At 37.9% G+C, this 25,000-nt stretch overlaps 1 protein-coding gene across 6 annotated transcripts in view; it reads right to left on the minus strand.

The window, feature by feature from the left end:
* LOC126986248 (obscurin-like) overlaps window positions 1-25,000 on the minus strand; it is a 269,280-nt gene that overhangs the window by 140,651 nt on the left and 103,629 nt on the right. For all 6 annotated transcript variants that reach the window (XM_050842223.1, XM_050842222.1, XM_050842220.1 and 3 more), the window contains exons 14-16: window positions 23,747-24,171; window positions 3,054-3,156; window positions 647-715 (exon numbers count right to left, since the gene is read on the minus strand). In XM_050842223.1, the coding sequence (XP_050698180.1) occupies window positions 647-715; window positions 3,054-3,156; window positions 23,747-24,171 (597 nt within the window). The remainder of the gene's footprint in view (window positions 1-646; window positions 716-3,053; window positions 3,157-23,746; window positions 24,172-25,000) is intronic.

Here is a 25,000-nt window from a genome sequence, read left to right on the forward strand (position 1 = left end):
AGGAGGAGAAGGTGGAATAGGATGAAAAATAAGAAAAAATAAAAGGAAAAAGTAGGAAGAGGAGGAGGAGGAGGAGAAAAACCTGAGACTAAATTTAACTTGACAACTGATAAAAGTAAAAGGAGGAAGAAGAGGAAGAGAAGAAAAGGGAGGAAAAGATGACAAATTAAAAAAAAAAGTCGTCGGAAAGAAAAATAGGAGGAGGAGGAGGATTGAAGATGATGGACAGGGAGATAACTTAGCCTAGAAAGGTCGATTAAGGAAAGGAAAAAAAAAGAGAGGAAGAGAAGAAGATAAAGTGGGAGGAGAAATAATATAAAGAGAAAAAAGAAGTACTAGGAAAAGGAGAAGAGAAAGCTAAGAGTATTTATAGGTAACTGGAGGAGGAGGAGGAGGAGGAGGAGGAGGATTGAAGATGATGAACAGGGAGATAATTTAGTCTAGAAAGGTCGATGGAGGAAAGGAAAAAAAAAAAAAGAGAAGAGGAAGAGAAGAAGATAAAATGGGAAGAGAAATAATAAAAAAAGATAAACAAGAAGTCGTAGGAGAAGGAGAAGAGAAAGCTTAGACTATAGGTAAGTGGAGGAGGAGGAGGAGGAGGAAGAATAGGAGAAGGAGGAGGAGAAGGGTAGGAGATTATACTTACGCTCAACGATGTCTCCTTTCAGAGTCTTCGTAAATACTGGCTTCGGTGTTCCCCCAGGGGTGAACGGGGCTGGGGGGAGAGAGAGAGAGAGAGAGATAGAGTAAGAGAGTAAGAGGATGACAAAGTGTATGTATATTTGAGATAAAGAGAGGAAATGAAAAAGTGTATTGAGTGGGTTTGGAAGAGAGTGAGTGAGTGAGTGAGTGAGTGAATGGGAGAGGGTGAGTAAGATTATATAAGTGTGCATACGAAATAATGAATGGAAGGGTGTTTTGAGTGTGTTTGTGAGTGAATGAGTGAGTATAAGGGATAAGGGAGGTTGTGCATGAGTGAAAAAAGTGAGTAAGGTGAGTGTGACAATGAGTAAGTGAGAATGAGTAAAGACTAAACAAAGTGAATGCATGAACAAATTTATAGAGTGTGTTTATGAGTGAATGAGTGAGTATAAGGGATAAGGGAGGTAGTGCATGAGTGAAAAGGAAAGTGAGTAAAATAAGTATGACAATGAATGAGTGAGTGAGAATGAGTAAAGACAAAAAAAAAGGTGAATGCATGAACAAATTTATAGAGTGTGTTTATGAGTGAATGAGTGAGTTTAGGTATAAGGGAGGTAGTGCATGAGTGAAAAGGAAAGTGAGTAAGATGAGTGTGACAATGAGTAAGTGAGAATGAGTAAAGACTAAACAAAGTGAATGCATGAACAAATTTATAGAGTGTGTTTGTGAGTGAATGAGTGAGTATAAGGTATAAGGGAGCTAGTGGATGAGTGAAAAAGAAAGTAAGATGAGTATGACAATGAATGAGTGAGTGAAAATGAGTAAAAACAAAAAAAAAAGGTGAATGCATGAACAAATTTATATATAACACAAAATTCACACACACAATAATAGACTCAACCAAAATAAAAGAAAACCTAACACCCATTTTCTTTCTCTTTCCAGGTGAGTGTGAATTAAGGGGTAACCCGTGCAAAGACTCAAGAAATTCCGTAAGTCCACTATTTCCCCATCCTATTTTCTCTATCCCTATTCTCCCTATTCCATATTCGTCCCTCTTCTCAAACGCTCTCAACTCCCAGACCTTTACCTTCCCCTCCTGCCTCCGTCGCTTAAGCTTCACCTGGACATATTGACACAACCTTCCCCTTTCACTTTATATGACTTACCCCATAACAGTTTGAAATTTACGACCTAATGGTCCTTGAATTCTAGTGCCGGGGTCTCAACATAAACGTACAACATTATTCTCGTAAACATTTTTCTTTACTATACAGAAGCGGCCTCAACCTAATTGGCCGTTTGGAAACTACTTGGGTACCGTACAGCAGCTGCCTTGCGTAGCCTACTAAGCTTCTCCCCCTAATATGCAAAGCTTCATAACATTAGGGTATCTTTTAGGGCATGTCAGGGATGGGTATGGATGAAAATTAGCTTAAAAAACGTGTAAAACAAACTGCTGATATCAAGGAGTGGGTTGTATGATTTTTCTCGCCTGGACTTCTTACCAAGGATTTTATTTATAGCGTACAGGAGCTGGCCTTATCAACCTAGTAAGCCTCTCGAGCACTCTTCCCATTTTCTTTGACTTATAAAACCTACTTTGTGTGGGCTCCAGGAAAAAGCCCTTGCCAGACTTCTATTGCTTTTTGAATTGCGTTTCCTGCCATTATAACTCTATATATATATTTTGAAACCAACTTTGCTCTTCTCATCTGACATTCAATTTCTTATCTAGTTTTGCGATAATCTTTGTTACCTTTGAATTATCGAGCTTAAGTAATACTTTGCCACGGGACCTACTGTGCTCTTGTATTCTACCAAACCTTAAAAACCTCCTCCAACTCACCACATGACCGCCAAGTTTGCGATACTCATCTAAAACTCAATATCTCAACTAATTTTACGGTAGTCTTCTTACGCCTAAAATTGGTCGAACTTTAAAAGGATTTCCCACGGGTCTTCACTCTGTCACCAAACTTCATTAATTGCTATCTTGAAAGACTCACCACTTGACGGCCAACTTTTCTCTAATCTGCTCTACTCTATTACCTAACTAGTTTTGCGGAAGTCTTCTTACATCTTAATTGGTCGAATATTGAAATACTTTGCCTTGGGTCCAACTCTGCTACTGTACCACCAAAGCTTTATCAAGGGGTCGTATTCTAAGACATTTCGCCGCCCAAGAACATATATTCGACAAGGCTTTGGTATGAGTTGTGGGCATTTCCAGGTGTAGTTGTATGAGCCTGGTGGTAGGTTGACCCTTCTTCTTTACCGTGAACCTGAAGGAACACTCATAAGAACCCGACTGACCCCCTCTTTGACATTCAGAAATAGCTGATGTGATTAGCGAGTGTCTTGTAGTACCGGGCTATTAATTAACATCCTTGAGACTCCTTGACACTTACTGCTCGGCTCCTCCATGGCTGCTCCTTTCTTGGCCTTTTCCTCCGGCTTGGGTAGCGTCACCTTCGGCTTCCCTCCTGACGCCTGCGGTTTCCCCCCTGTCGCCTGTGGTAAGGGAAAGGGGGAGAAGAGAGAGAAAAAACAGATTAGTTACCCTCTTGTTGCGCTGTTTTCTGTTAGTCACTCAGTTTAGTTCAGTCTCCCGTAACTAGGTTCGTTTTCCTTTCCTTCCCTGGGCCATTTTCTGTTGTTTTGACATTGTGGTTATGAGAGAAAATGGGATAAGATTGAACTGGAATAGATTTTTACCCCGTTTTCTTCATACTTGCATTTTTTTATTTATTTATTGACTCAAAGTGAAGAGAACCAGTTGGCCTAAGGAAGACAGTAGCAATAGTAGTAGTAGTAGTAGTAGTAGTAGTAGTAGTAGTAGTAGTAGTAGTAGCAATAGTAGTAGTAGTAGTAGTAGCAATAGTAGTAGTAGTAGTAGTAGTAGTAGTAGTAGTAGTAGTAGTAGTAGTAGTAGTAGTAGTAGTAGTAGTAGTAGTAGACAAACTAATTATTCTAAAGCAAAAATAGATAGTGGGTAATGGTAAAATAGTAGTAGTAGTAGTAGTAGTAGTAGTAGTAGTAGTAGTAGTAGTAATAGTAGTAGTAGTAGTATTAGACAAACTAATTATTCTAAAGCAAAAATAGATAGTGGGTAATGTTAAATAGTAGTAGTAGTAGTAGTAGTAGTAGTAGTAGTAGACAAACTAATTATTCTAAAGCAAAAATAGATAGTGGGTAATGGTAAAATAGTAGTAGTAGTAGCAGTAGTAGTAGTAGTAGTAGCACCAGCAGTAGTAGTAGCAACATAAAGTCAACGCAACTTTACAAAAACAAACAAAACAAACAAACAAAACAAACAAACAAACAAGAACACCTGCCTGCCGGACATCCACCACCCGAAACTTAATTAATGAAACGTAAACGTGAGGAAAAATCAATACAAAGAAAAACTGCACAAAAATAGCAACAGAGAACAAACAAACGCACGCACACCAAAACGCCAGGGCTGTGAGCAACGCCAACTGGGAGTGGGATGTTGTGCTCGTTAGCGTGTGTGTCTGTCTGTCTGTTAGTGGGGTTAGGTTGGTCTTTGCGAAGGGAGGGAGGTAGGGAGGGAGGGGGGATAGGGGCAGGCAAGGTGTGTGTGTGTGTGTGTGTGTGTGTGTGTGTGTGTGTGTGTGTGTGTGTGTGTGTGTGTGTGTGTGTGTGTGTTTCAGAGAGAGAGAGAGAGAGAGAGAGAGAGAGAGAGAGAGAGAGAGAGAGAGAGTGTGTGATATGTCTCAATTCTGTGATGTATTATAAAAAAAATCCACATTTAGTACAAGCAAGCCAACATTTAGAGAACACTTGAGTGCCCCCTTGTGTTGCGTTAGTCACCTTAAAGAAAACGGAAGCACGTCACAGAAGGCCTTTAAACCTCACCCACAAACAACAACAACGACAAAAACAAGGAAATCACAATAATTCGAAAACGGGGGGGGAAATAACACAGTCTGTCCCTCACGCTTCTCAACGAAAACGGGAATGCGGAGTGCGAGAGAGGGAAAACGAGAGGTAAAATGGAAGAAAACGGGAAGTCTTAGCCTGAGGAGGGGAGGGGAGACAACAGAAAACGGAGATCCACGCACTTTGAACAGAAATATTTGCTCGTATCAAAAGGGTAAAAAAAAATAATAGGTTACATAAACAGAGGATGAAAATAACACGAGAGATAGAAAAAAAAGGGAAGATTATTCATAGATTACCCTTCTTTCCAATATTATGATAAACACAAATAATAAAAATGAGAAAAAGGCAGTGTTTCCAGCTATAGATGAAAATTGTTGCCAAGTGTTTCCATATTAGTAACTCGCCCATTGTTTTTTTTTTTTCACCAGATGGTTTGAGGAATGAAAGAAAATGTGTACGTGATTTTTTTTCAAGTCGGCAAAAACAATACGAATTAAAGCAGCAAGTTGCATCCATAGCAGAAGAGAGAGAGAAAGGGACATTGAGAGAGCTGAAGAATATAAACAGAGAAATTCTAATAAGTGGAAAAGCACAGAAATAGATAGATAGATAGACTGATTGAAAAAGATAGAGATAGATAGATAGGTAAATAAATAGATAGAGAATTAGAGAAGAACTAGAATGAACTAAGGAATAAAAAACAGAGGATTCTTATAAGTTAAAAAAAGGTAAGAGGTTCGTAGATAGATAGATACAGATAGACACACAGACAGATGGATAAATAGAAAGAGAGAGAGAGAGAATTAAAAAAGTGAAAGAATTTAATATAACAGAATTCTAATAACTGGAAAAGTTGAGAGAGAGAGAGAGAGAGAGAGAGAGAGAGAGAGAGAGAGAGAGAGAGAGAGAGAGAGAGAGAGAGAGAATAGAAAAAAATATATAGATAAACAGATAGAAAGAGTTACAAAAAAGCTAAAGTAACATTGAACTGGTCCATTCGGCAAAGGTTTGTAAAGTCCAGTTTTTTCTTGACGATGAAAAAGATAAAGTAAAAATAAAAAATAAAAAATAAAACAGCCGGAAAATGAGGTTAATGTTATTCATGATCATCACGTGACATTTACATAATCACTTTTTTTTTCCACTATAAACTTTCGCTGATCTTCCTCATTGCCCGTGAAAAATGACGCGTTTAGATGGACTGTTGATGGCGTAGAGTGAATGATGACTAAACGGGTTCATTAACTTGTGGAAGGAGAGAAAGACTGACCCTATCATTTCACTCTCAAGTTAAAGGAACTGAATTTCAAATTAAAACAACTAAACTCACAGGAAAATACATAAAGAAGAATAAAGAGGAAAAAGAGGAAAGAGAAAATAAGAAAGTTGAAAAATATGAGAAAATAAAGAGGAAAAGACGAAATAAGATAAAGAAAACATATGAGAAAATACAAATGAAAAGAAGAAAGAGGAAAATAAAAAGAGAAAATACATAAAGAAGAATAAAGAGGAAAAAGAGGAAAGAGGAAATAAGAAAGTTGAAAAATATGAGAAAATACAGAGGAAAAGACGAAATAAGATAAATAAAACATATGAGAAAATACAGATGAAAAGAAGAAAGAAGAAAATGAAAAGAGAAAACAAGACCACAGGAAAATACATAAAGAAGAATAAAGAGGAAAAAGAGGAAAGAGGAAAAAAGAAAGTTGAAAAATATGAGAAAATAAAGAGGAAAAGACGAAATAAGATAAAGAAAACATATGAGAAAATATAAATGAAAAGAAGAAAGAGGAAAATAAAAAGAGAAAACAAGACCACAGGAAAATACATAAAGAAGAATAAAGAGGAAAAAGAGGAAAGAGAAAATAAGAAAGTTGAAAAATATGAGAAAATAAAGAGGAAAAGACGAATTAAGATAAAGAAAACATATGAGAAAATACAGATGAAAAGAAGAAAGAAGAAAATGAAAAGAGGAACAAGAACAAGAAAAATACATAAAGAAGAATAAAGAGGAAAAAGAGGAAAAGATAGAAAGAGGAAGCAAGATAAAGTTGATGAAAAAATACAGATGAAAAGAAGACAGAAGAAAATGAAAATAAAGAAAAAAATAGAGGAAACAAGAAAACAGTGAAAATACATAAGGAAAATAAAGAGGAAAAGAGAAAACAAGAAAATAATTATGATAAACATCCAGGAAAGGAATAAGCAAGGGTAGGGCTGATAAACAAGTTGGCATAATCAATAAACAACGATAAACAAGAGGAAAACTTTGACCATTCTGGGGAAAAGAGGGAAAAAAGAGGGAAAAAATAACATAACCAATCCACTGCAGTCCTTTTCTTTACCTTTCCTTCCTTCTTTTCCCTCATTTCTTTTTCTTTTCTTTCCTTCTCTTCTTTTGTTTTCTTCTCCTTTTCTTCTTTTTCCTTCTTCTCTTTTTCTTCCTTCTCTTTCTTCAATTTGGCTTCTTTTTCCTTCTTTTCCTTCTCTTCTTTTTCCTTTTCTTCTTTTTCCTTCTTGAGTTTTGCTTCTTTTTCCTTCTTTTCCTTTTCTTCCTTTTCCTTCTTCTCCTTTTCTTCTTTTTCCTTTTTTAACTTAGCTTCTTTTTCTTTCTTTTCTTTCTCTTCTTTTTCCTTCTTCTCCTTTTCTTCTTTTTCCTTCTTGAGTTTTGCTTCTTTTTCCTTCTTTTCCTTTTCTTCTTTTTCCTTCTTTTCCTTCTCTTCTTTTTCCTTCTCCTTTTCTTCTTTTTCCTTTTTTAACTTAGCTTCTTTTTCTTTCTTTTCTTTCTCTTCTTTTTCCTTCTTCTCTTTTTCTTCCTTTTCCTTCTTTCCTTCCTTCTTTTCTTTTCTTTCTCTTCTTTTCTTCCTTTCTCTTCTTTTCTTCTTTCTTTCTTCCTTTCTTTCTTCTCTTCCTTCTTCTTTTCTCTTTTTCTTTCTCTTCTTTTCTCTCTTTCTCTTCCTTTTCTTTCTCTTCTTTTTCCTTCCTTTCCTTGGCTTCCTTTTCCTTCCTTTCTTTCTCTTCTTTTTCTTTCCTTAGTCTTTCTTTTTCTTCTTTCTCCTTTCTTTCTTTCTCCTCCCTTTCTTTCCTCTCTTTCTCTTCTCTTTCTTTCCTCTCCTTTTCTTCTTTTTCTTTTCTAAGTTTTTCTTCTCTCTCCTTCTTCTCTTTCTCTTCTTTTTCCTTCCTCGCTTTTTCTTCTCGTTCTTTTCTTTCCTTCTCTTCTTTCTCCTTCCTCGCTTTCTCTTCTCTTTCCTTCCTTTCCTTCTCTTCCTTTTCTTTTCTCAGTCGTTCTTTCTCTTCTTTTTCCTTCCTTTCTTTCTCTTCTTTTTCCTTTCTCTCTTTCTCTTCTTTTTCCTTTCTTAGTCTTTCTTTCTCCTCTTTCTCCTTCCTTTCTTTCTCTTCTTTTTCTTTTCTAAGTTTTTCTTCTTTTTCTTTCCTTTCTTTCTCCTCTTTCTCTTTCTTTAACCTTTCTTTCTCTTCTCTCTCCTTTCTTTCCTTCTCTTCTTTTTCCTTCCTTTCTTTCTCTTCTTTTTCCTTCCTTTCTTTTTCTTCTTTTTCTTTCCTTAGTTTTTCTTCCTTCTCTTTTCTTTCTTTTTCTTCTTTCGCTTTCCTTTCCCTCTCTTCTTTCTCCTTTCTTTCCTTCTCTTCTCTTTCCTTCCTTTCTTTTTCTTCTTTTTCCTTCCTAAGCCTTTCTTTCTCTTCTTTTTCCTTCCTCTCTTTCTCTTCTTTCTCCTTTCTTTCTTTCTCTTCTTTTTCTTTTTTAAGTTTCTCTTCTCTTTCCTTTCTCTCTTTCTCTTCTTTTTCCTTCCTCTCCTTCTCTTCCTTCTCCTTCCTTAGTCGTTCTTTTTCTTCCTTTTCTTTCCTTTCTTTCTCTTCTTTTTCCTTCCTCGCTTTTTCTTCTTTCTCTTTTCTTTCCTTTTCTTCTTTCTCCTTCCTTTCTTTCTCTTCCTTTTCCTTCCTTAGCCTTTCTTTCTCTTCCTTTTCTTTCCTTTCTTTCTCCTCTTTCTCCTTTCTAAGTCTCTCTTTCTCTTCTCTTTCTTTTCTTTCCTTCTCTTCTTTTTCTTTTCTTTCCTTTTCTTCTTTCTCTTTTCTCTCTTTCTCTTCCTTCTCTTTTCTTAGTCTTTCTTTCTCTTCTTTTTCCTTCCTTTCCTTCTCTTCTTTCTCCTTTCTTTCCTTTTCCTCTTTTTCCTTTCTAAGTTTCTCTTCTCTTTCTTTTCTTTCTTTCTCCTCCTTTTCCTTCCTTTCTTTCTCTTCCTTCTCCTTCTTTAATCGTTCTTTCTCTTCTCTTTCTTTCCTTTCTTTCTCTTCTTTTTCCTTCCTGGCTTTCTCTTCTTTTTCTTTTCTTTCCTTCTCTTCCTTCTCCTTCTTTAGTCGTTCTTTTTCTTCTCTTTCTTTTCTTTCCTTTTCTTCTTTCTCCTTCCTTTCTTTCTCTTCCTTCTCCTTTCTTAGTCTTTCTTTCTCTTCTTTTTCCTTCCTTTCCTTTTCTTCTTTCTCCTTTCTTTCTTTCTCTTCTTTTTCTTTTCTAAGTTTCTCTTCCCTTTCTTTTCTTTCTTTCTCCTCCTTTTCCTTCCTTTCTTTCTCTTCTTTTTCCTTCTTTAATCGTTCTTTCTCTTCTCTTTCTTTCCTCTCCTTCTCTTCTTTCTCTTTTCTCTCTTTCTCTTCTTTTTCCTTCCTCGCTTTCTCTTCTTTCTCTTTTCTTTCTTTCTCCTCTTTCTCTTTCCTTTCTTTCTCTTCCTTTTCCTTTCTTAGCCTTTCTTTCTCTTCTTTTTCTTTCCTTTCTTTCTCTTCTTTCTCCTTTTTAAGTCTCTCTTTTTCTTCTTTTTCTTTTCTTTCTTTCTCTTCCTTTTCCTTCCTTTCTTTCTCTTCTCTTTCTTTGCGCTCTTTCTCTTCTTTCTCTTTTCTTGCTTTCTCTTCCTTTTCTTTCCTTTCTTTCTCCTCTTTTTCTTTCCTTAGCCTTTCTTTCTCTTCCTTTTCTTTCCTCTCCTTCTCTTCTCTTTCCTTCCTTTCCTTCTCTTCTTTTGCCTTTCTTTCCTTCTCTTCTTTCTCCTTTCTTTCTTTCTCTTCTTTTTCTTTCTTAAGTTTTTCTTCCCTTTCTTTCTTCTCTTTTTCCTCCTTTTCCTTCTTTAATCTTTCTTTCTCTTCTCTCTCTTTCCTTTCTTTCTCTTCTCTCTCCTTTCTCTCTTTTTCTTCTTTCTCCTTTCTTTCCTTCTCTTCTTTTTCCTTTCTTAGTCGTTCTTTCTCCTCTTTTTCCTTCCTTTCCTTCTCTTCTTTTTCTTTCCTTTCTCTTTCTTCTTTCTCCTTCCTCTCTTTCTCTTCTTTCTCCTTCCTAGCTTTCTCTTCTCTTTCCTTTCTTTCTCTTCTTTTTCCTTCCTTTCTTTTTCTTCCTTCTCTTTTCTTAGTCTTTCTTTCTCTTCTTTTTCTTTTCTCTCCTTCTCTTCCTTTTCTTTCCTGAGTCTTTCTTTCTCTTCTTTCTCCTTCCTTTCTTTCTCTTCTTTCTCCTTTCTTGCCTTCTCTTCGTTCTCCTTCCTCTCTTTTTCCTCCTTCTCCTTCCTCTCTTTTTCTTCTCTTTCCTTCTTTTCCTTCTCTTCTCTTTCCTTTCTCTCCTTTTCTTCTTTTTCCTTCTCTAGTCTTTCTTTCTCTTTTCTTTCCTTTTCTTCTTTCTCCTTCTTCTCTTTTTCTTCTCTTTCTTTCCTCTCCTTCTCCTCCTTCTCCTTCTTTAGCCTTTCTTGTTCCTTTCTTTCCTTCTCTTCCTTCTCCTTCTTCTCTTTCTCCTCTTTTTCCTTTTTCTCTTTCTCTTCTTTTTCCTTTCTTAGCTTCTCTTCTGTTGCCTTCTTCTCCTTAGCTTCTCTTTCTTGTCGCTCCTTCTCTTCTTTCTCCTTTTTCTCTTGTTCTCTTCGTGTTTTCTCTTCTTCCTCCTTTCGCTTCGCCTCCTGAAGATTTACCTCGCTTTAATTAACTGCCCTTTTCCCCTCGTCCTCCTTACCTGTCTTTACCTTACCTCTCTCTCCCTCTCTCTCTCCCTCTCTCTCCTTTCTCTTCACCTTTTCCACCATTGATAAACGTGTCAGTAATTCCATATATACAAGTTAATAAAAAGAGTCACGTAGTAAATAAAACTCTAATATACTTGAAAAAAAAAGTGTTTGGATGGAGTCAGTTTTTTTTTTCTTTTTTTGTTGTTGAAAATTTAATGTGGCAACGATGTTTTAACTTCACTTGATGACGCAGAGGGATGTGGCAGTGTGTGGCAGTGTGTGTGTGTGTGTGTGTGTGTGTGTGTGTGTGTGTGTGTGTGTGTGTGTGTGTGTGTGTGTGTGTGTGTGTGTGTGTGTGTGTGTGTGTGTGTGTGTGAGTATGTGTGTGTTTGAGCTAGTATCCCTCACTTAACCAGCATCTACCTACCTGATGTGTGTGTGTTTGAGCTAGTATCCCTCACTTAACCAGCATCTACCTACCTGATTTACGCTTCCCTGGCATCCATTAACAAGACTAACAAGATCTAAACTTTCCCAGACTCCGATGAAAAATATCCAATCTCTTCCAGCATTACCCAGGAAGGAGAAAGAAGAGAAAGAGGGAAAGGAGAAAGAAGAAAGAGAAAAGAAAGAAAAAGAAGAGAAGGAAAGGAAGGAAAAAGAGGAAAAAGAACGACTAAGAAAGGAAAAAGAAGAGAAAGAGAGAAAGGAGAAAGAAGAGAAGGAAAGGAATGAGAAAGAAGAGAAAGAAAGACTAAAGAAGGAAAAGGAGGAAAAAGAGAAGAAAGGAGAAAGAAGAGAAGGAAAAGAAGAGAAGAGAAAGGAAGAGAAAGAAAAGGAGAAGAAGGAAGAAAGAAAGAAGGGAAGAAAGAAGGAAAGGAAAGAAAAGAGAAAAGCAAGGAAGAGAAAGAAAAGAAGGAGAAAGAAGAGAAGGAGAAACAAGATTAAAAGTAAAGAAGGAAAGGAAGAAAAGAAGAGAAAGAAAGGCTTAGCAAGGAAAAGGAAGAGAAAGAAATAAGGAGAAAGAAGAGGAGGGGTAAGAAAAGTAAGAAAAAGTAAGAACAAGAATGGAAAAGGAAGAGAAAGAAATGAAGGAGAGAAAAGAAAAAGAAGAAAAAGAAGAGAATGAGAAGAGAAAGCGATGAAGGAAAAAGAAAAGAAAAGAGGGAAAGAAAGAGAAGAGAAAGGAATGTTAAGGACGAAAAAAAGGAAAGAGAAGGAAAGGAAAAAGAAAGAATAGAAAGAAAGAAAAGACAGAGAAAAGTAAGCGAAAAAAAGAGAAATAAAATAAAAAGAAGAGAAAGCGAAGAAAAAAAAAGAAGAGAAGGAAAGGAAGGAAAGAGAAGAAATGGAAAAAAAAGAAAGAAGAGAAAAATAAAGTAAAAATGAGAAAAGTAAGGAAAGAAAGAGAAGAAAATGAAGAACTGAAGATTTAGCATTTCTCAGTATCCAGCAAAAAAGATTCAGCCTTTCCCAGCATCCACCAGTCACATGAAGCTTGGATCAGAGAGGGGGCGTGGCTAGCTGGTGGGTTGGCCAATGAGATACACTGAACGGGCAGGGGGCGGGGCTTATTACCCAAGTTAGCGTGAATAAACTATAATGACTTTCTTGGTTAATGTTGTGAGTGTACTAACTGTATTATTGGTTTGCTTGATGTTGTAAATTGTCGTTCCGTGAGAGAGTTTTGCTTTTTGAAGTTAACGAAGAAAAAAAAATGTGTAGTGATTGAACGAAAGAAGTGTTTGAATGGTCGAAAGAAGTTAAACAGTAGAAAAATCGTTTAGAAATAATAGATTGACAATATATGAAAAACAAACAGTGATTTATTAAGAAAAGGTGAACGAAAGAAGTGTTTGAATGATCGAAAGAAGTTAGATAATTAAATAAATCGTTTAGAAATAATAGATTGACAATATATGAAAAACAAACTAAGTGATTAATAAAAATAGAGGTGAACGAAAGAAGGATTTGAATGATCGAAAAAAGTCAAATAGTAACAAAAGAAAGTTGGAAGAATAATTTAGATTGACAATATATGAAAAACAAACAGTGATTTATTAAGAAAAGGTGAACGAAAGAAGTGTTTGAATGATCGAAAGAGTTAAATAGTGAAATAAATCGTTTAGAAATAACAGATTGACAATATATGAAAAACAAACTTAGTGATTAATTAAAGAAAAGGTGAACGAAAGAAGGATTTGAATGATCGAAAAAAGTCAAATAGTAACAAAAGAAAATTGGAAGAATAATTTAGATTGACAATATATGAAAAACAAACATAGTGATTTATTAAAGAAAAGATGAACGAAAGAAGTGTTTGAACTGGTGAAAGAAGTTAAACAGTAAAAAAAAAAAAAAAAATCGAAAGAAGTCAAACTGTAACAAATAAAAGTTTAAAAATAATAGATTGCCAATAATATGAAAAAAAAAATAAACTCAGTGATTAGCAAAATTTAAAAAAAACTGGGAAAATATTACAAAAAAACATTAAAATTTACGATAATAATGAATAAAAATTGACAATAAAAATAAAGAAAATACTGTTCAAAATTACGAAGCAAAAACGCATGAAAAGAAAATAAGTGAAATAAATAAAAAAAACTAATAATAATAATAATAATAATAATAATAATAATAATGATAAACCACAAAACTAAAAAAAATAAATCATAAACAGGTGTAACAAAAAGTAATCAATTTCTACCCCCATCAACACCTGTCCCTCGTCCACCGCCACACCCACCTGCGTCACACACCTGTCCCTTAATTAGTCCATCCAACACCTGACTGACACGTTTATCCATGGTTCTCCTCCTCCTCCTCTTTATCTATCATTCTATCTCCTTCGTTTACTCTACCAAGCAGTTAAATTCACTAAAGAAGCATTTTTCTATCATCTGTCTCTCTATCTATCCATCTCTCCTCTTATTTATATCTCTGTCAAGCTGTTTAATTCACTTTATATGCATTTTTCTATACATCTATCTCTCTATCTATCCATCTACCTCTTTTTTATCTCTATCAAGCAGTTTTATTCACTCTATAAGCAATTTTCTATCATCTATCTCTTTATCTATCCATCTATCCTCATATTTATCTCTTTATCAAACAGTTTTATTCACTCTATATTCATTTTTCTATCTATCTATCTCTTTATCTATCCATCTATCCTCTTATTTATCTCTCTGTCAAGCTGTTTAATTCACTATATAAGCAATTTTCTATCTATCTATCTCTTTATCTATCTATCTCCCACTATCAAGCAGTTCAATTCACTGTATTTTCTATTCATATATCTATCCTATTTTATCAAGCTGTCAAACTATCTATTGTACGTGTTTGCATATCTATTTATCTATCCATCTATCTTCCTCTAATATCTATCAAGCCGTTAAATTCACTTCATATATATTTTCAATCCATCTGTCTACGGTTTATTCGCTCTATCAAGCTACTAAATTATCTCTACTGTTCGTACCTGCTTCTCATTATCTACAAGTCTCTCTTTAAAAAGCTCTCTAAAAATATCTCTAAACATTTTTATCTATATCTGTTCATTTCATCAAGCACGCCTCAATCAACTATCTATTTAGCATTATCTATGTCAAATATATCTCATCTTCAAACTTTCCACTCTTGCATTTATGATATCACAGTTCCTCTGTCTATCTAGCTATCTATCCTTCCGCTGTCTATCTATCTATCTATTGTTAAGTAAAAATATATAGCCAGTCTATCCTATTTATCTATTTTAAACACCTTTGCCTAATTATAAACATTGGTCCCTTTAATGGGTGCAATTATAGAGTACAGAAGCATTATTACATCTATTATTATTATTATTATTATTATTATTATTATTATTATTATTATTATTATTATTATTGGTATAGGTAAGGGTGGTAGTTTAGGATAGTCTGGGGTGCATATAACAATGTCTAAAGAGAAAGAAAACGGGTCGTGGGTAGGTTTGTTTGGCCGGTAATGAAAATGGGATACTATGATGTTCCTTATGATTATTTTTCTCGATTTTTTGTTCATAATATCTGAAAAAAAGCAAATAACAACAACAACAACAAAAGTATGGTCACGATTTTGTTTGTTTTAATTTTCTTCGTTATTTAGAGATTGTTATATATATTTTTGGGTTCCTATATAATCTTTTTTTTTTAGTAGAGGGGGAGAGGGAAGGGGAAATGGGAAAAGGGGAGAAGGGGGAAGAGGGGAGAGGAAAGGGGAAGGGGGAGATGTAGAGGTGTGTGTGTGTGTGTGTGTGTGTGTGTGTGTGTGTGTGTGTGTGTGTGTGTGTGTGTTGCAATAATAATAATCAGCGTGCACTTCGATATTCATTTGTTTTCCTCGTTTGTTTGTTTGTTTGTTTGTTCGTTGGCACAGTCCGTAGCGGCGTTCACTATTCTATCAAAAAAAAAAAAAAAAATCTCTACAATGCGCGCGAAATCAAATCAAACGTGACACTAAAACTTGTTATTTATTTAGGCGCATTTTAATATTTTTTTTTTTTTTACTCTCTCTACGTACACTCATACGCACACACACACGTACATACATACCTACATACATGCCTACATACGCACATGCTTACATACACAGGTGACATGCGTTTGTGTACATGTGTATTTACGATCAGGTAACACACAGGTAGATAATTATGCAAGACAGACAGACAGACAGACAGACAGACAAATGCAAATAAAATCACAGACAGGCACAGACAGCTTGCAAGAAACAGATGAACAGACTAATTGACCGACCTATTTACAGAGAGACAGACAGACAGACAGACAGATGCAAATAAAATCACAGACAGGCACAGACACCTTGCAAGAAACAGATGAACAGGCTAATTGACTGACCTATTTACAGAGAGATAGACAGACAGGCAGACAAACAGACAGACAGACAGACAGACAGATAGACAGACAGACAGGCAGGCAGACACATACAGCTTGCCAGAAAGATGGACAAACTGACTTACTTACTGACTGACTGACTGACTGACTGATTGACTGACTGACTGACTGACTGACTGATTGACTGACTGACTGATTGACTGACTGACTGATTGACTGACTGACTGATTGGCTGACTGAAAGCACATAAAAACAGATAGACAGACAGACAGACAATCAAAAAGAAAAACAAACACCATCAAAACTTAACTAATGAACAGCAAATACAACAACAACAACAACAACAACAACAACAACAACAACAACAACAACAACAGCAGCAGCACATCCTTCACAAGCAAATAAAAGAAAGAGTTTCCTCATATTTTCCTTTTATTTCCCTTTTTTTTCCCTTTCCCTTATCCCCCATTATCCCCTTCTTCTCCCTCTTCTTTGTTACCCTCTCCTCCTTTATTTCTCTTTCTCCCCTTTTCCCTTAGTTTAACCTTCCTCCCCTTATCCCCAATTCTCCCCTTCTTCTCCATCCTCATTCTTCTTCCTCTCCTCCATTTTTCTCATTTGTATTGAAGTCTCATTGTCATATGTCTGTTTCTCTCTCTCCATTTTTCTTTTCCTATATTCTTTCTTCTCTCCCTTCTTTCCTTCTTTTCTCTCTCCTCGTAATTTATCACTTGCTTGTCTTTTACTCTCCTTGTCTCTATTCCTCTTCTCTTCTCTCCTCTTGTGATGTTTTGTCCTCTCTATCTCTTCTTTTTTTCCTCTTCTCTTCCTCCTCTCATTCCTCTTTCTTTTCAATAACAATTTCTCATCAGCATCCTTTATTAAACCACAAAGAAGGTTTTTAGGTAGTTTTCTATTATTATTATTATTATTATTGTTATTATTATTATTATTATTATTATTATTATTATTGGTAGTTAATTTTAATGTAGTTTCAGTATTTTTGTTTGTTTTTGTTTTGTTGTCTAATTTGTTTGTGGTCTCAATATCCTGTTCTCTATCTTGTTCTCTTTTACGTTATCGTGTTCTGAATGTGCGCGTTTTTTGTGTATGTATCTTCATCGTGTGTGTGTGTAATGTTTTCTCTTTTTTTTAATTATTATAGGTTTTTTTTGTGTGTATTAGTGGTTTCAATGTCTAATTTTTGTTTTCCTATTATATCGTGTTGTCAATAATATTTTTTTGTGTGTTGTTCTCCTTTTTTATCATCATAGTGTCTTATTTTTTTTTTGTGTGTGTGTATTAGTGGTTTCAATGTCTAATTTTTGTTTTCCTATTATATCTTGTTCTCAATGTTTTTTTTGTGTGTTCTCTTTTTTTATCATCGTAGTCTTTTTTTTTTGTGTGTGTGTGTGTCCATGGTTTCATTTTCCTGTATATCGTGTATTTTCTATGCCATCGTTTTCTGAATCTCCCATTTTTTCTATTCTCATAAATTCCTGGATCCGTTTTCTTTTTTCTTCCGAGAGACAGACGGGGAGAGAGAGAGAGAGAGAGAGGGAGGTGGGACATTTTTTTTCCACGGTACTTGGTTCAATTTTCCTAAGAGGTAAAATTCGAAGTCCCGGTTGAAGATTTATCGCCCGAACCGCACCGGGCCATCAATCACTCGAAAACGTAAGGGAGGGAGGGGTAGGAGGAGGAGGAGGAGGAATGAAAGAGCATGCAGAAAGTGGACAAGGAGAAAACGAGGTGGTAAGGTAATGAAAGAAAGAAAATAAAGAAAAAAAAGAGAAAAGAAAGAGATAAAGAAGAAAAGAGAAGAAAGAGAACAACGAGGAAAGGAAGAAAAGAGGAAAGAAAAAAAGAGGAAAGGAAGAAAAAAGAGGAAAGAGAAGAAATAGGAAAGGAAGAAAAGAGAAGAAAAGAGAAGAAAGAGGAAAGGAAGAAAACAAGAGATAGGAAAGGGAAGAAGGAAACGAAGAAAGAGTAAAGAAAGAAAAGAGGAAAGAGGAAAGGAAGAAAAGAAAAAAGAGAAGAAAAAAGGAAAGAGAAGAAAGAGAAAGAAGAGGAAGATAAGGGAAAAGAGGAAAGATTAGAAAGAAAGAAAAATACGGAGAATGAAAAGAGGAAAAGGGGAAGGAAAAAGAGGAAAGGAATGAGGGTAGAAGAAGACGCAGTAAAGAGGGAATATATATAAATAGTAGAAAAAAATAATAAGAAAAAGAAAAATATTGACAGAACGAAAAAATAGAAAAAAAAGGAATTACTAAAGAAAGAAGAGGAAAGACAACCGTAAAGAAAAGACAAAGTAAAGAAAAGGAATATAGAGCAGAATAAGAAAAGAAATACCAAAATAAAATAAAAAACGAAGGAATAGAAAAAAAGATGAGAAAGAAAAAGAAGAGAAAGAAGTGTAAGGAGAGACTAGGTTAAGAAACTTGAGAGGAGAGAGAGAGAGGGGGGGAGGAAAGGAGGGAAGAAAGGAGTAGAGGCAAAGGTCAGGGTGGAGAGAAGAATAGGGAGGGAGAGGTAGAAGGGGAGGAAGGGAGAAGGGGAGAGAAGAGGAGGGGAGAGAAGGGAAGGGGAGGAGACTAAAACTGGGCAGGGGAGGGAGGAGGAAGGGAAGGAGTAGGAGGTGGAGGTAGAGGAGGACGAGGAGGAGGAAGAGGAAGAGGAAGAGTAACATTAAGGAAAAAAAGTGAGGAGAGGAAGGAGTAATAGAGAGAGAAGGAAAAAAAAAGAAAGTCACGATTGGAGGTAACAGAAAGGAGAAGAGAGGAGACAAAAATGGAGAGAAGAAGAGAAGAGAGAGAAGTGGGAGGGAGGAGGGTAGGGAGACAAGGAGAGGGAGAGGACGATAGGGAGGGAGAAGAAGGGAGAGACAAGACAAGCCATTACCTCGATTTCCCTCCCCCCTCCCTCTTCCCACCCTCTTTTCTCCACCTGCCAACACTTTCCTTGTCTCTCTTATCGCTGGGGCTGTCTGGAGGTCCGGGGGTAGCGCTGGAGGTCTGAGGGGGCGGCTGGGGGGCGTGTGTCAACTGGGGAGACACCTTGACCTTCTCCTCTCCCTTGCTATCACTTTCCTTTCCTGGGGGTGTCTGGGGTTCGGCCTTGGGGTGTTGGGTGTCACTCAATTCCGCTTCGTCAGGTAACGCGGCCCCGGAGGTCTTGTCTCCCGCACTGTCAGGTATTTTTTCACTCCCACTCGTCGGTATTGTCAAGGCATCTCCGGTTTCCTGCTTCACGGTCGTCTGGGGAAGGTCCTCGGTTACCTGGCTGTGTCCGGATGTAGCTCGGTCAGGTAAGTCGACTGCAGAGGGCTTGCCTTTCTCAGTGTCAGGTATTTTCTCACCTGTTCTCGGAAGGCTCGTAAAGGAAGCGTCTGGATGTGGTTTAGGTCTTGTCTGGGAGAGTTCAAGGTCCTTCTTCAAGTCCTTTGTTTTTTGGAGGTCTGTCTTGGTGATGTCCTTGAGTTCGTGGGTGTCCTCCTTACTTGTTTTGGTTGGGGCTTGTTCAAAGGATTTAGGAGTTGTCCCAATAGGTTCAAGGTCCTTTTTGATATCCTGTGTTTTTTGGAGGTCTGTCTTGGTGTCTTTGAGTGGTTCCTGGGTATCCTCCTTGCTTGTTTTCGTTTGGACTTGCTCAGAAGGTTTAGGAACTGTTTTGAGGGGTTCTGGGTCTGCTTTAGTATCCTTCGGAGTTTCTTGTTCTTTCTTAATTTCTTCAGAGTATCCTATAGTCTCCTTTTCACTTGTTTTCGTTTGGACTTCTTCAGGAGGTTTAGTAGTTAGTTTTGGGAGTCCTTTTTCGTCTGTGATATCCTTCAGAGACTTTGCGCCGCTCCGGGTATCCTGAAGGAGCTCTGGTGAATCCTCTTTGATAGTTTTCTTTTGTTCTTGTGGAGGAGGTTCTGGGGTGCTTTGAGACTGTTTAGGATCCTTGTGGAATGTCAGATAACTCTTGATGTCCTTGAAGACCTTGTCCGTGCCTTTGCTATCCTTCGTGGGGACTTCAGGAGGAGGTTTGGGATCGCTGGTTTTCTTCTGGGCTTGTTGAGGACTTGTAGGAGCTGTTTGTTGGAGTCCTGAATCGTCTTTGGTATCCTTGGGAGGTTTGAGGTCTTTGTCACAGGATTTCGTCTGGGCCTCTTGAGGAGTTGAAAGAGTAAGTTGGGGGAGTCCTGTATCGTCTTCGGTATCTTTATGGGACTTGAGATCACTTTTGATATCCTTACGGACTCCTGTTTTGTCCTTGTTTGTCAGATCTTCACTAGTTCTCCTTGGAATGTTAGTCTTAGGATCAGAATGTTCTTGGTCGTCTTTAGAATCTTTAGGGGACTTGAGGTCACTTTTGATATCTTTACTGACTCCTGTTTTCTTTGTGTCACTCAGGTTGTCACTACTGCTTGGGACGCTACTCTGAGGCTTGGAATGTTCTTGATCAGTGGACTTGAGGTCACTCTTGAAATCTTTACTGACCCCTGTTTTCTCTGCTCCCTTCAACTCGCTCTTCTTCAGCACTTTAAGAGGAGGCGGAGGTTTGGGTTCGGACAGCTCCCCTTCAGACACCTCGGGGCAGACGTCGATGATGATCTGCGGGTTGGAGAAGCGTTTGGGGGGCTTCCGCGGTGACCAGAAATCGGACTCCTCGTTGGTCTCCTCCTTGACTGTCTCGCTGGCTGCCTCGTCGTCACTCAGCAACCCCTCGGACGGCGCCAAGGCTTCTGACTGTGGAAGCAACGGCAGAAACTGAGGCTGGGACTGCGGGATTAGAGGCAGGAAGGGCGGCTTTGTACCCCAGAAAACCGACTCCTCCTCAGTGTTCTCCTCCCCTGGGTCCTTCGCTCCTGAGGGTAGCGGGGTCTGGGGGACATCCGACTCGAACCACCTGTCAATTAGGGCTTCATCAGGTGGGTCTTGAGGATAAGGCGAAGGTGGGCCGCGTCGATAGGGCAGAAGGCTTAGCTTGTCATCATCGTCGACTATCTTCACCACCTCCTCGTCCAACTCGTCCTCGTCCTCCTCGTCGATGAAGGGGACGATCGGTCGAGGTCTCAGTAAGGTCGGTGATGGTTCGGAGCTCCAGATCTCGAGTTTCGGTGCTTCGCGTGTCTTCTTTGGAGCCTTTGAGGGACTTCGGGGTTCACTACGCGGTTCAGTTCGAGGTTCAGTTTGTGTTTTACCCTCGAACCATCTGTCTAGTAGTGCCTCGTCTGCCTCTTTGAACCCTTCCTCTTGTTCCTCTTGTTCCTCTTTTCTGAGCTTCTTGAAAACCCCTTCCTGCTCTTCGTCTTCTTCCACCTCCTCTTTTCCTAGCTTCCTTATCAATACTTCCTCTTCCTCCTCTTCCTTAATCAGCTCTTTTGCAGCAACTGACTTATAGACCACCTCCTCTTCCTCTTCTTCCTCTTCCTCGTCTTCCTCTTCCTCTTTCAGTCCTTTTGTGATGTCTTCCAATCCACCTTGAGTCCAGATTTGAGGTTCCTCTTTTAAACTTTCATATCCTAGGACTCTACTGATTTCTTCTTCCTCTTCCTCTTCTTCTTCTTCTTCCTCCTCTTCTTCTTCTTCCTCCTCTTCCTCTTCTTCTTTTAGTCTCTTTGTGATGTCTTCCAATCCACCTTGAGTCCAGATTTGAGGTTCCTCTTTTAAACTTTCAACTCCTAAGACTCTACTGATCTCCTCCTCCTCTTCTTCTTCTTCTTCTTCCTCTTCTTCCTCCTCCTCTTCCTCTTCCTCTTTCAGTTCCTTTGTGATACGTTCCAAACCACCTTGAGTCCAAATTTGAGGTTCCTCTTTTAAACGTTCATATCCTATCACTCTACTAATCTCCTCCTCTTCCTCTTCCTCCTCTTCTTCCTCTTCCTCCTCCTCCTCTTCCTCTTTCAGTCCACTAACAGCCCCATCACCAGTCAATATTTTGGAGACCTTTTCATAGCTTTCAACTCCCAGAACCTTGTAAATTTCACCCTCTTCCTCCTCTTCCTCTTCCTCTTCCTCTTCCTCCTCTTCTATAAAGGCTCCCAGTCCACCAAAAGACCTCTTGTTAGACCAAAAATGAGTCTCCTCTTGATATTGTTCAGCCCCTAAGACCTGGTACACTTCCCCTTCCTCTTCCTCCTCTTCCTCTTCCTCCCCACGTATCCAAAACTCTTCCTCCTCCTCCCCAACACCAGCTTCCTCTTCCGCTTCCTCTTGTTCCTCCTGAAGAAGTGTTTCCGGCGTCAGGAGTGTGTTTGTGTGTGGGTGTGCGTTCCTGTGTGTGTGTGTGTGTGTGTGTAATTATGCTTTCCCTTTAGCGTGAAATTAGTAATGTTCTGAAGATTTTAATAATGGTGATAATAATAATAATAATAATAATAATAATAATAATAATAATAGTAGGAAGGAAAATAACAGTAAGAACAAGAAACAGAAGTACAAGAAGAAAAAGAAGAGGGAGAAGAGAAAAAAGATGGATAAAAAGTCCAAAAGAAGAAGAAAAGGAGAGACAAGGAAAAAAGATAAAAATGGAAGAAGAACAACAACAAGAACAGGAAGAACAAGATGAAGACAAGAAGTTATCGTTATTATTATTATTATTATTATTATTATTATTATTATTATTATTATTATTATTATTATTATTATTATTATTATTATCACCATCACAATCATCATCATCATCATCATCACCATTTCATTTCCTTGACATACAACATTATTATTATTATTATTATTATCTCCAAACACAGCACATTGTAATTTTCTCATAACTATTTCGCTACAAATAACGAAATGGCTAAATGTGTATGTGTGTGTGTGTGTGTGTGTGTGTGTGTGTGTGTGTGTGTGTGTGTGTGTGTGTGTGTGTGTGTGTGTGTGTGTGTGTTCCTCTCTCTTTGTTTCTGTCTGGTATTTTTCCTTTCTCTTCTGCAATTAGTACTTCTAATTTTCATATTTCTGATAAAATTCTCTCTCTCTCTCTCTCTCTCTCTCTCTCTCTCTCTCTCTCTCTCTCTCTCTCTCTCACACACAAACTTTAACATATCATTATTTAAATCACACATAATCTAGTTTGTTTATAGGCATTTTTTTTCATTTAGATAGTATTAATTCGTCTGTTTGTGTGTGTGTGTATGTACGTATGTGTGTTTTCTTACCATACAAAACACAAGACATCAAGACGCAGAGTTGAGTGTCCTGAGTTTATAAAAGGAGTCAAATTTTCACGCAAGATATGTACCGATAGTATTTTCATTAACTCTATGTGCGTCTGTTTGTGGGTATGTATATGTACTTGTGTGTATTTTCTTTCCATACAAGGCACAAGAGATCAAGCCGCTGAGTTGAGTGTCCGGAGTTTAAAAAAGAAGTAAATTTTTTATGGACCGCTAGTTATTTTGTGTGTGTAAGTGTGTGTGTGTGTGTGTGTGTGTGTGTGTGTGTTTGTGTGAATGTGTATGTACGTATATGTGTTTTCTTACCATACAAGGCACAAGAGATCAAGACGCAGAGTTGAGTGTCCTTAGTTTGAAAGAAGTCACAATGTTCATACGAAAATGCACCGAAAACTTTGATTTTTTTTTATTTATTCATTTCACGTTCGTATGATCTTGTGTGTATGTGTGTGTGTGTGTGTGTGTGTGTGTGTGTGTTCTTAGCATACCAAGCACAGTGCACAGAGTAAGGGATAAGGAGAATATAGATAACTCGCAGCTGTGAAAAGGGAAAAATAACGAAAAGGATTGAGCCGAGATAAAGAAAGTAATATAGGCCTAAACGGATGTAAGAATGGAAGAGCATCCCCTCGCTTATGAAAGAAAACGAGAGGAAAATTATTAGTCCATAGAAAACGGCTCCATTACGCCATTGAGTGAGTTCCGGAAAGATATAAAGAAAACGGGAATCAGTGAAAGGGGGACTCATAAAAGAAAACGCGAATTGGAAGAAAGCGAGATAGGAAGAAAACGGAGCCATACACTGTGAAAGAAAACGGGATGTTGTTGAGAGACTTTTTTGTTTTCTTTTTCTCTTTTTCCATTTCTTTTATTTTCCTTTCTTCGTTGTTGGTTTCTTGAAGATTTCTTGATGTGTAGAAGGAATGAAGGAGGAGGAAGACGAGGAAGTAAGAAGGAGAGAGAGGGAGAAAGACAGAAAGATAGATTGATAGAGATAGATAGATAGATAGATAAAGAGAGAGAAAGAGAGAGAATCCTTCCTTCCTTCCTTCCTTTCCTTCCTCCATTTCATTTCCAGACACACAAACATCACTTCTTCCTTTCCTTCTCTTCCTTTCTTCTTGGCAAGTCGAAAGAAGTTAAAATCTCCAAGTAAGAACAAAAAACAAACAGTCGCCTCTTACCTGATCGAGCTGTGGCGGTTGGGTAGTGGTAGTAGTGGTGGGTAAAGGTGGGTCCTGGCTTGTAGTAGGGGTGGTAGTAGTGGTAGTAGTAGTGGTGGTGGTGGGTGGTGTTAAGGTAACCTGACTCTGCTCTTTAACGGAACCCTTGTCTACCTGCTCGAGTTGTTCCTTGCTCGATTTCTTTCCCTCAAATGTCTCTTCCCATTCAGCCCAGAAGTCCTGCTCCCCCTCCTCCTCCTCCTTTGGCTTCTCTTCCTCTCTCTTCGCTTTCTTCACGGACTGTGCTCTCTGGTCTTCGTCTTCAGGGAGTTCTTCGTAATCTTGACCTTCGGGTATCGGGGAAGAGGAGACTTTGGCGTCCTCCTCGTCAGCTTCTTGGGAGACGACTCTTAGTTCGTCGTCGAAGAGGAGATCTTCGACGGATGCTGCGGAAGAGGAAAGAGGAGGAGGGTTAGAAAGTCCGGCTAAAGAGGAGTGAGAGCGAGATGGCTGAGGAGGGTAAGGAAGGAGGAAGAAAGTAGAAGTTCGTTAAGAAAAGAGAGAGGAAAAAAGAAAGATGAAATGCGTGTGTAGTGTAAGTGGAAGTGTTTAGCAAGAAGGAAAAAGAGAAGTAAGAGGAAAGAGGAGGAGCATTAGAGAGTATGGCTAAAGAGGATTGAGAGCGATATAGCTGAGGAGGGTAAGGAAAGAGGAAGGAAGTAGAAGTTGGTTAAAAAAGAGAGAGCGAGAAAGAAAGATGAAATGTGTGTGTGTGTGTGTGTGTGTGTGTGTGTGTGTGTGTGTGTGTGTGGAAGTGCTTAGCAAGAGGGAAAAAAAGAGAAGTAAGAGGAAAGAGGAGGAGCGTCAGAGAGTTTGGCTAAAGAGAAGTGAGAGAAAATGAAGAGGAAGTGGGAGAGAAAAGACGTAAAGAGGAATTCAGAATGGATTTAGGAAAGAACGAAATTAAATAGAGAGGAAGATAGATTAGAGAATGAAGGGAAAACGAAGTGAGGTTGATGGCTTGCAAGAGGAAGAACTAGAGGTAAGAGGAAAGAGGAACAGGGTTAGAAAGTTTGGCTGAAAAGTGAGTGAGAGTGAGATCGCTGAAGAGGGCAAGGAAAGAGGGAGGAAGGAGAAATTGGTTTAGCGATATGGGAGAAGGAAGAGAAAGTGTGTAGAGAGAAGATAAACTAGGAATTCCGGGAGGTTAGACGAAATAAAAAGAACATGAATATAGACTAATGAATATACGAGAAAGAAGAAAAAAAACAATGG

The sequence above is a fragment of the Eriocheir sinensis genome, chromosome 61, assembly GCF_024679095.1.
Source record: "Eriocheir sinensis breed Jianghai 21 chromosome 61, ASM2467909v1, whole genome shotgun sequence".
Taxonomy (NCBI): Eukaryota; Metazoa; Arthropoda; class Malacostraca; order Decapoda; family Varunidae; genus Eriocheir; species Eriocheir sinensis.